The following is an 11,291-nucleotide window of genomic DNA, read 5'->3' as shown; positions in this document are numbered from 1 at the left end:
TGCTTATCCTTTTAAAAAAGAATAACAAATTTTAATTATCTGAAGTAATATACGGTATGGATTGAGATATTCTGGGACAGTCTGACTCTACAGAATTCACTGGAGCTTTGCTGACTTCTATAGTAGTTGAGGATTCAGCCTTCTAATACTGCTAATAATAAACTACCTCAAAAAAACCCTAAATACACTGTGATAAGAGATATCTTTCTTTATTAAAAATTTTGTACATCAAAGGATTAACTGTTACATTTTAAACAAGAAATAAAAGATTGTACATATTACAAAAGATGTTATTAGTTCTTGAATTATTATAAATTCTATGAACACTGTACATGACACATCTGAGCTTTAAGAACAGAAATAGGACTGTGTGCCTGAAAATATATGATATAACTTAATAAGCAAATGCACTCAGTTCTTAGTATGCAACATAATATTTCTGGAAAAATAGCATGTTAATTTCTGTTTGAAAATGTTGTACCCCTCTGACCAATAACTACAAACAGGGTTCTTGGAAGAAAGCACTGATATTCATATGCCCAGCATGCTGATTTTCCATTTGGAGTTTCTTTCATTGTTGGGAGAAATTTTCTTACTATGGTCTGTTTTTCTTGGAGAAAACACAATGTTATTCCATGGTATGCTTAACATAATCTGCATATAAAAACCCAATGTGAAATATTTCTCACAATGTAAATCTACCCCCAACCCAGATTAGAAAAAACAACTGATAGCACATAAATGTCTAAAGAAATAGGTCTTTATTGACTGTTAACTTTTGTTACAAAGTAGTTAAAAAGAACAAATATACTTTAGTTTATCAGCTAACTGTTACTTTGTATATCATTGATACTATATATTTTTTCCTTTTGAGATTGTCAGTGTAGCTGCATTAGAATTTAAAAAGGAAACAACACAGAAGATCACCTTTTAATTGCATGACCTACCTGGCTAGGAGAAGTGTGTGAAGCTTTACAGGATAGTATGAACATACAGTTCTCATACAAAAGTGTAGTATGTATCTAGTCCAAGTAAGGTAATAAAAAAGATTTAAATCTTTATACAGAAAGTGACAATGCCCACGTTATAATATGGAACACATCTACTAATTTTGAATTTCAGGTGTAATGTGTGGATTACAGATATCAACTTACTAAACAAATCTTTAAAAAAAAAAAGAGCAAAATCTATAAATAAAATAGTAAGTGCTTTCTTTAAGATAATATTCTTTGGCTGCTTTAAGTGCCAGTGAAGGGTTATTGAAAACCATTAAAATGCGTAAGGTCCCACTATTATTGTTAATCTTAACACTGAGCTTGTACGATAATTCAAACTGTTGACTGTTAGCATCTCCAGATCCACAATGTGTTCTCTTGGTCCTGACAGTGATTTCACCAGTACAAGCATAGCACTTACTGCGCTTGTTTGCTGAAAGAAGAAGAAGAATGAAAAATAAAGTTTAATTCAGTGAAATCTAAAATGATTCCCTAGTTGCTTCAAGAGACTGCTTGTGTGTTACTACACTGTAAAAATGCTCTGTCTCCAGCACTCAGAGATAAACAATGCAAGTATTATTTTAACATTTTTAAATGACCATGACTAATCTCACACCTGGCTTTGCTGGAGGGAAAGCTTTACCTGACTAGGGCTCAGAGGAATAACTGCACTGCAAAATCTGTTTCTGGTTACGCTGACTCTCCTAAAGGATGTGAAAAGTGGTAATATATCCAGGATGGTTTTTGTTTTTATTCCCATCTATCAGCTTTTAAAATATATGGGGAATAAGTAAACCAAGAGAAACCTAATGTATTTAGCAGCGGTGACGTAGAGTGTTCAGCAGAGGGAAACTTTAAGTCTGCGTCGTGGCTCATACTGTAGAAGCTTATGGTCCCCTTTGTAAACATTTTGCAACTTGTGTGCCTATTGCGACCCCTTCTCGCACCACCGTGAAGCACCCTTCCTGGGCTTGGGACGTTGGGTCACGTTGCTGGGGGACATCTGCAGGTCCCGCCTGTGAAAAATGGCTTGGCATGCTACTCGTTTGCGAAACTGCTTTGTAATTTACAGGTGATACTAGAAGGATAATCTCCATCTCTCCCTTCACCTGTTTTAAATATTTTCTCGTTATGTGAAATAAATAGGCTATACATATGAATCTAAGCCATCTGCTGTATCTGAGCCCTAYGCATACCTAGTTCAGGCTTTTATTAGAACAATAGGAATAATTACTAAGTGAGCCCTTGTTTACTGCACTCCTTTGGCAGGAATAAACACAAGCTTCCCTATTTTAAGGCCCAGTGATTTCTTGTTGGGTGGCAACAGAAGATTGGAACAGTAAACCTAATTACAGTATGTAAGAAAGTCAGGTTGAAGACTACATCGGAGTTTAATCCTAACTAGAGTTGGAGTGATCTTGTTCTTAACAGTGGTTGACTTTTTTTTTTAAACAAATAACAGTTGGTATTTTGACAGCTGTCCATAATGTGAGAGTAGTTATGGATTTTTTACATGTGCAATAAATCTAGGGAAGAGCATTGTATCATAAGTTACAGACTCAAATAAGGAGTTCCTTGTTCCCATCTTAGAAAACTTAGCGTAAGTAGGCAACACCATGTATCAATATGCTTGTTTTTGTGATGCACTATCAAAATTGCCCAGCCTTCAGATTTGAAGGAAAAAACAAAGATGAAAACCTTCCAATTAATATCATCTTTCTGACAGAAGTTTTTGTGCTGATTCTCTTTTATTGTGTGTAAAACAATAGATGAAGCAAAAAGGATTTTCCAAGAACTTGTAAATATTACAAAAAAATCAGAAAGCTCTTTCAAAAAATTTTAAGCAGATGATACACACGTGAATGAAAGTGTATCAACTTAAACTGCCTTATACCAACAGGAAATATCACTGTCATAAGTCATTTAAACTTGTATATTTTTCTGAAATAGTTGCAGCGCTGTGTGAAAAGCAAAAGTTTAAATATCCCTCAACACGAAACATTTGTTGCAAGTTGGCCTGAACTTAGCACTCCAGAAATCAGTGCCCCATCCAAACTCTTACTGACTTCTTTTACTTTTTTTATTTTCTCACAAAAGAGAGACATCTGACAGAGATAAAAGTCAAGAGCACAAGGAATCTTTCTATAATCCTCTCCCAAAATACGTAAGGGGTGTTGGTACTGAGAGTGCAAAGCACAGAGGCATCTCATTTGAACCTCTGACATGGCTGGCATGGGCTTGCTAAACCTTCATGATCATTACTAGTGTCGTATTCAGTTGAAAGAAACAGTTTGATTCTCCTTTTATAGAGCTGTCAAGTAGAAGAGAAAAAACTTTTTAACATTTGTAAACCAAGCGCGTTTAGTAAGGAAATATTAAAAAGCTGATAAACTTTGGATGCTCTGACATCACTGTTATCGGAACACATGATGGCTTTGTCAAAAACGGCTAGGCACTATAAGGCCTTTGTAGTACCGGTGGTTCTTACGCCCTGCTCAGGATCTGCCTCCCACCAATACTCACTCTCAGGTAAAATTCTCCATTTTCATTTCCAGACTTGATCCGGAATGTATTAATAGTATTAGGATAAATAGTGGTTGCCTGAATCTGGAAGATATCGGAGGGCACTGTTCTGTCTGAACGGATGCTCATGTATTTGTATACAACAGAGTAAGGCAGCTCTCGGCAAATGGCATTTGATACTGGGCAGACACAGCGGCTGAAAAACAAACAAAAATAGATGAAACCTTTGATGATACTCTCAAACAAATGATACTTGCAATCTGTTGTATTTGAGCATGTTGCCTTTTGAGGATAACCCTAAAAAACTAAGTGGTTTCTCTTACTTCTCAGATGTAAGGACATAGGGTTCTTGACAAGGATTTCTTGGGTAACAACGAAAGCCTCCATGATAATTCCAGCAAATTTCATCCTCTCTGCATTCATTAGTAGTCTCACATTCGTTTATATCTAAGAGGAAGGGAAAGGGGACTGTGTCAATTCCCAACCCAAGGAAAGCAGATGAAATGAAAGTTTGCTACAAAGAAACAGGCACCAGGAATGTCTTAATTAAAACAAACAGAACAAACAAGAAGCCACCTGCTTATCTGTTGAAAGCAAACAGGTTTCAGTCATCTTTGCCTGCTTTTCTGGTGCCTGGATATAAAGGGTTCCTCTATGCAGAAACTGAACACATCTGTTTTCTGAGTGTTAATTAAGTCTGCTGAAGATACTTAGTTGACTGAAGAAACACATTAATGATGCTCGATATAAYGCAACTGTAGGAATACTGTAAAGTTTCTAACCAGCAAAGAGATGCCTTGCTGAATCATTTTGTAGCCGAAGGTATCTGGCAGGCAGAGGAAAGATGCCTTGAGAAAGAAATGCAATTTATGTCTTTTGCAGGATCTCATTTTTAATTGCTTGGGCCGCAAGGTCTAGCTAAATTGTTTAGTTAATGGTTACATTTCAACTAATACAAATTAGTCTTCCTTTTTTTTTTTTTTTTTTCCTGGGAAATAACCTTGAACAGAGATAGGGACTGTCACACTTGTGTTCTATTAATGCTCTATTATCCCTTCAGTGCCAGAACGCAACTATTACCTACCCACATAGTCTCCTGAAACTAACCCAGCCACAGAAAGGGTTTATTCAGTTGTGATCTCTGGGAAGGCACAAACATAGATTTCAGAATGTCAGTCTAACCACCATAAACATTCAGTATCAGCTATTATTCTTGAGAACCTAATGAAAATAATTTGAATTTTCTAGACAAAGCCATTTTTATAAACCATTTGAGTTATTTCCTCATCCCTTCCTGATAATAATTAGTGCATCTATTTATTTCTAAAAATACACCATTAAATCAGGTTCTGTATTACATAAATAATGGTCCTTGTACCTAATACATTGTCCTATAGCGTTTCATAATCAGATGCAAAGAGACATCTAGCCTCAGTGAGAAAAAACACATAGATTTTAAAATTATGATACTGGCATTCTCTGGCACCTAACCAGAACCAAACAACCGAACTGAACACTTATTTTCTAAACACAGTACAAATTTAATATGCTGCTCAACATTCTCACACTTTTTTTCATGTTATCAGAGAGAACATATGCCTTTCATTTCTGGTGTGGCAGGATTTAGAAAACTCTGTAAAATGAAACAGATGATATAAAGCCATGTTTAGCGTCTATAACAAATGGCCGGACCTTTTTCAGAGATATTTATCTCTGAAACTTAGACTCCCTACCTAGGCATCCAAGACAAGTTTAACTTTATGGTTCCAAAGATTGAATACTTTGTCCTCAGAATATGAAGGATTTAGAGTTTCAGCTGAAGGATTCAAATAAAAAAGGAATTAATACAAAGTACACAATCAATCATCAAACACATTATCAACATGTCTTTCTGTAGCATAATGATGATGCTGTCATGAAATGTAAACACACAGATGGCAAGCATTCTTAGTCTTGCTTAAAATGTTATTAATGCTGCAATATTTAAACTGTTAAGATGAGGGCACTTACCTTGACATGTTCTGCCTCCTACTACCTGGTATCCTTCAGGGCAGACACATGAGAATTTTCCTGGTTCATTGACACACTGATATTGACATATGTAACTTGAAGTTCTGCATTCATCAGTATCTGCAGAGCAGCAAAATGGCTTCAGGTTATTGTTTTTAGCATCTAGCTTGTTACAGAATGAAATATAATGACTAAATGCTAGTTTTAACAGAAGAAAAATGATTCCAGTCTGAAAGGAACACATTCTCTAAAATCTGAAATGTGCAGCTTAACATTTCAAAGTTTTAAAACATGAGTAGAACTAGCTTTTTTGTTTATTAATAATCTTCAAAAATGAGAACTGCATTTATTTTGAGAAAGCAGAAGTTAAACTTGTAAGACTTCAGAACAGGTTTGTTAAAATAACTGCAGATAGAATCTACATTTTTAGTATTCTGAAATGTGATTCCCTCCAAAAATCACAGATCTGAGATTAACTAGTAAGCCAAAATATTGTCTTTATATTTGTGTGCTAGCCCAATGGAGTAGCTCTTTGGGAAAGAGGATAAGACCTCTCTTTTGTCTTCAAATAATATATGATTCATGTCATTCTCTTTTGCTTTTTGTATCTTTGTGTAACCATCAGTCCTTTGCCAGGGAAGTGTAGCATGAAACTGAATTTAACAAGGTATGTCATTACCCCCAAAATTAAATTAAATGAACAAAAAACTAAGGAGCGACTTGAAAAACAGTATAACATGCTCCTACTCTGAGACTTGAGCCCAGTTCCTGATTTTACGGCAAGAATTTCCTTGGAGGCTGCATACTTATGCTCCCCCTTCTTTTCACTTGCAAGGAGGATTAGCTTAAGAACCTCGGAGAGGAGCATCTGTAATAGCTCTGCTGGCTCGGTTAGGAGTGCAGTGGTAAACCAAAAAGACCTCTTTGGCTCGAAGTCCGGCAGAAAGGATATGGGCTTTAAGGGTGAGATCATCATGTGTCCAAAAGGAGATTAGAGGACCCCTGTAGAGACTCTGGCAGAGGAAATAAAGTGTCGATTGTATAATCATCAGGAGACGTGCTGTTTGTATACACAGGCTTGAAAGCACCTCAAAAGCACAACTGCCATTTCCTTACAATCACAAATTTAAGGTATTATTTTCAGAGGAATCTAGCAACACAGAGAATTGCGCTTGTTTTTGGTTTGCATTCCTTTCCAATTCTTTTCATGGTCATCAGAATGAGACCACACACAACTCAAGTGAGTTTGTGAAGTAAGCATTCAGAAGCCTGGCTCTCCTCAGCTGCGATCTGAACAATAATGTCTGTACTGTTTTGCACTTACCATTAAAGTGAGGATACCCACATCTACACATACCTGAAGGCAGCTGCAACTACTAAGGTGTGTATGTCTGTCAGCAACTACATTTGCAGCATAAGAAATAAGTGTTTTAAGGTTTGTGCTTAGAAATTGCACCTACAAACAGTGTGGCTCCACTTGAATTATACCCCTTAATTCACAGAAAGACTTTTGGGAAAAAAAATAAGAAATGATCATGCTTCCAAAAACAAAAAAACTGTTTACCTTCACAGTTGATTCTGTCACTGCTTAATTCAAATCCCGGATTACACTGACAGATGAAAGAACCAAGTATATTGTAACATTGTTGTGCACATGGATTATTGGCATCACATTCATTTATGTCTGAAAGGAAAAATTACAGATATTTATCTTTTGTAGCTGGTAATTAGGCTGATTAAGTGTCTTAGTTCTTAGTCTGGGTCCATTGTTTAGCAGAAGCTCAGCTGACTATATCAATACAGATCTGCAATCACTGGAACAGTGACAGATCTATGCTTTTCATTCCATGTAGAAAAAGAATATTTTTCCAGGAATGAGAGTTATTCTAATATATAATGAGTTCTTCCAAAAATGTTTAGTGCCGCTATTAAACTCCACATTCCAGTATCTTTTTTTCAGGTATGAAATGCCAAGTCTATAAATAATTGATATAAGGAACACATACTGATAAGACCTCTCAGCATGCAGTAGTTAAGATTTATCTGAACTATTTATTACTCCTAAAATTCATTCTTTTAAATTCCATTACAATTATAACATGAGCCTTTGAGACCAGTGGAGAATTCTGCAATGCTCTAAGGCCTAAACCATTCTGGGGGAAAGTATTTTTCTATGCCAGATTTTTTCCATGATGTGCCCATCTTAAGAACATATGTGAGGACATAGCAATCTGAGAAGAGAAGCAATTTTAATAGAAAGTTTATATAAGCGTAACTACCTCTGGAATCTATAATGCTTATTTTTCATATGCTGTTGACTAACTGTTGCTCCTCTGTCATTTGCTTTGGAGATTTTAGTGTATTTTCCCTTGAATTCCTTCCCTGAATATTTTCTATCCATATTTTTACATGTCTATCAAATATAACCAATAGTAGACAGCTGCATTTTAAATAATTTTTGAATTCATGGCTATTGCAAATGCTTACAAATAATGTCAGCAACACTCAGTCATCTACAGATACAACTAACAAACTGACAACATCTACTAAGATCAGCCGTTCACAAACAGTAAAACAATGAGGGGGATGTTAGCTCTCTATACGATGAACCTCCAGTTCTGAACAGGAGGTAACATGCCAGAATTGATTATGAATCTCCTCCCTGCCCCCCCCCCCAATTTTTAATTTGCTTTCAAAAAATATCGACCCACTTTCAATATATGCAAAAGTTGTAATACAAATGTAATCTGTGCAGCTGTAGAGTATCACTTCTGGCAGGTGACTGATGCAAATGTGAAAGTCTGTCCTGAAGTGGCAACCATTCATTTGCAAATTTGCTTGTTGAGATGTATTTTACCTCTCCTTCTGAGAATGTGTTTTGTTACAGTGGGAGGCCAGCAAGGATCAGAGAAGGGATTTCTTGGTAAAGCACCTAGCAAACTCTGAGCTGTCAAACAGATTTATAATTATAACTGAAAGAATACAACTTGTACTTGAGCCATGGAAAGGGTCAAGTCAGTAACAGCTGCATGTCATATGTGCATGTCGAGTCTATGTGCAATTTTTAATCATATCATTTGATGACTAGCAATAAATGGTCCTCAGCGTCACTTCAGAACCATGCAGTGTACCAGTGTACTTGACAAGATGTGGCAATGCTTGGAAGTAACGGTGGCAGCTGGAAGCCCCCATAAATAGTGATTATAGCCATACAGAAGCTCAGTGACTCCTGGCCATTTCTACCACCAATCTCTTGATTTTCATGGCCATTCCCCTTCTTCTCTTCCTAGATGAGATCCCAGTTCTGTTAAATTCAACAGCCAAACTTCTGTTGACTTCCAAGCAGCTGGAATATCAGCTCCAAGAGAGCATGTTTCATGAGAATGAAAGTTTCTCAGAAAATGAAAGTCTGCCTTCCCCTTAATTATTCAGTACTGAGAACAGAGGGGGATTGGCCTACCCTAATGTGTTAACCATTAGGCTACTTACCTTGTTTCTTACTCTTCTTGAATGCCTTCTGCTAGGAATTTTGGAAAAAGGATACTGGGCTAAGTAAAACTTTGTTCAGACTCAATATGCCTATTCTTGTGTCTTGCTTGCCATAGTCAGAGAAAACTGATTTCCTGACTTCCTACTTCTTATTTTTATTCCAAAAATAGCAGGACATGAAATGGAAACATACATTCCGTTCTTTATGAATATTTTAACAATGGTCTTACACGTTTAGTAGTATTACTGAGAAGTTTCTGCAATATGTTAAAATATATGCCTTTTTGAATCCTGGAAAATTATCTTACCAACTTGGCTTAAGAAATAGCATCTTTCTACCAAATATCTATATTTAATATGATTTTTTTCAGTACCTTGAACTTCAGCAGACATAGTCTCTTTTTTACAGTACAGATCTTATGTTCTCAAACTCAGCAGCAGTCTTATAGCTTTACCACGCTTCTGTCAGTGGTTTACTTTTAAAGGCATGAATATGAGTCTTCCATAGTGACCCTCATTTTCATTTTTAACATTATCTCCCAGTGATTCACACTGGAATGCATAGATGTTTTCTTTCATCACTACATTTATCATGTGCTAACAATAATTACACCTAACTGTATAGGAATGGTATTGGCTTCCCCCGGTTTCTACTTCTAAGGCCTTTGTTTTGTATGAACTGGGAATAGTATCATGAAAGCCAACGGTACTCAAAAACAATCCACCATAACCGAAAGAACAATCAAGTCCAAGATTAAATAATGAATATAAATCTGCAGTATTCCAGTTACCAAACTAGATGTTCCTCAGAAACCTGCCTTGCCAACAGAGGAGAGTAAGTTTTCAATGAGAGTCTCCAGTATTAGGTCTAATCCTCTTGCACTTCTGAGATCACTTGTAGCAGAGCCTCAAAATACAGCAGCTGGTGTGACTTACTTGCTGGTATTTATTTGCTGTAGTAAGCTGGGATGAAGGCACTTAATTTAGAATGATGGCAATCTAGTCATGTGTCAGTATTTGTCACTACGCCAAGTGAGCTGATGTGTAAGTGCATGCAGAGAAGTTCTTACCTACACAGGTGTGGTTGTTGGATGCTAACTGGAAACCAGCATTGCACTGGCAATAATAGGAACCAGGAGTGTTCACGCATCGATGGTGGCAATACGGAGGCAGGGTGCATTCATCTATGTCTGAGTTATTAAAAAGGAAAAATTAGTTCATATGGAATCATGGAAGTTCATTGCTGCTGTCTGGCATCTAAAGAAACTGTAAAGTTAATTAGGTTTGCTTAAATGGGGGGAAAAAAAGCAGCTTATGTGAGCTAGATTCTGCTAATGGGAACACTGTTGTATCCTTTTTTTTTCTTTAAGCAATTTTTGTTAAAATTTGTCTTATACTGATTGTCTTCTAGCCTCTGAGTTCAATACACATTTCAACCTTATTTTGTATTTAGTTCCGCAGTACTGCTTACTCTTGCATATTCTGTACAGGCAAAACCCAGAATGCCTCACTCTGTTTTTCAACCAAGAGTCTTCATGATCAGACATAATGCAGACCAATACAGTGAACGTGGCTCATAGTCCTTCCTTTTTCCAAAAGTGCACACACAGTGCATTTAGCATATGCTAAATCTTTTCAGCTCAATTAGAAAATAGAGTCTGAATTTTCTCTATTGTGAGTACAGGGGAACAGCAAGGATACACGATAAGCAGGTCTAAAAAGGAAACGGACAGTTCTGGTCCCACGGTGATCCTACAGAAACTGGCTGCCTACCCCAAAAGACTGCCCTCACGCCTTCACTGCTCTTTCCTCTGACTTACCTTCCTAGACAGAGCAGCACAACAGTCCCAGCACCTTCTGGCTGTGCTCTCTGGTTCTGAGGACAGCAGTCAGACTGGCTGGAAGTTGGTGCTATCTCAAGCAGTACTAACTTTCCACAGACTCTCCCTGCAGATTAGCCTAAGTTTTGAGGCGGAGCAGGCTGTCTTTCCAAATTTCAGCATTCCTCATGTGCACGGAGCAGGGTTTTCACCTGCAAACCACACAAATGTGCAACAGCCCATTCTTTTACCTCTCCATTTCAGAAGTTTTCCTTGCATTCTGCAGGAGATACTGCCTCTGTTTTTACGTACCTGCAAAACACTTTTTACTATGCCACAATGTTGATCGTGCATGCATATGCAGCAGACGTTAGTTGTGGCCTGCATAAGCTTGGTAAAGAAATCCATGCCGTGTTCTGTACATGTACACAATGTGATATTTCAAAGGCTCAAC

The 11,291-nt window shown here is 37.0% G+C and overlaps 1 protein-coding gene across 1 annotated transcript in view; it reads right to left on the bottom strand.

Annotated features, from left to right (window-relative positions):
* Positions 1-338: 338 nt before the first annotated feature.
* Positions 339-11,291, bottom strand: part of EFEMP1 (EGF containing fibulin extracellular matrix protein 1) — a 53,876-nt gene continuing 42,923 nt past the window's right edge. Inside the window, exons 6-11 of the mRNA XM_026066576.1 lie at positions 10,088-10,207; positions 7,093-7,212; positions 5,529-5,648; positions 3,842-3,965; positions 3,519-3,714; positions 339-1,428 (exon numbers count right to left, since the gene is read on the bottom strand). Of these exons, the coding sequence (XP_025922361.1) occupies positions 1,270-1,428; positions 3,519-3,714; positions 3,842-3,965; positions 5,529-5,648; positions 7,093-7,212; positions 10,088-10,207 (839 nt within the window). The 3' untranslated portion in view covers positions 339-1,269. The remainder of the gene's footprint in view (positions 1,429-3,518; positions 3,715-3,841; positions 3,966-5,528; positions 5,649-7,092; positions 7,213-10,087; positions 10,208-11,291) is intronic.

This window comes from Apteryx rowi, unplaced genomic scaffold (genome assembly GCF_003343035.1).
Source record: "Apteryx rowi isolate R43461 unplaced genomic scaffold, aptRow1 scaffold_243, whole genome shotgun sequence".
NCBI classification, from domain to species: domain Eukaryota; kingdom Metazoa; phylum Chordata; class Aves; order Apterygiformes; family Apterygidae; genus Apteryx; species Apteryx rowi.
This window is presented reverse-complemented; position numbering and strand designations above follow the sequence as displayed.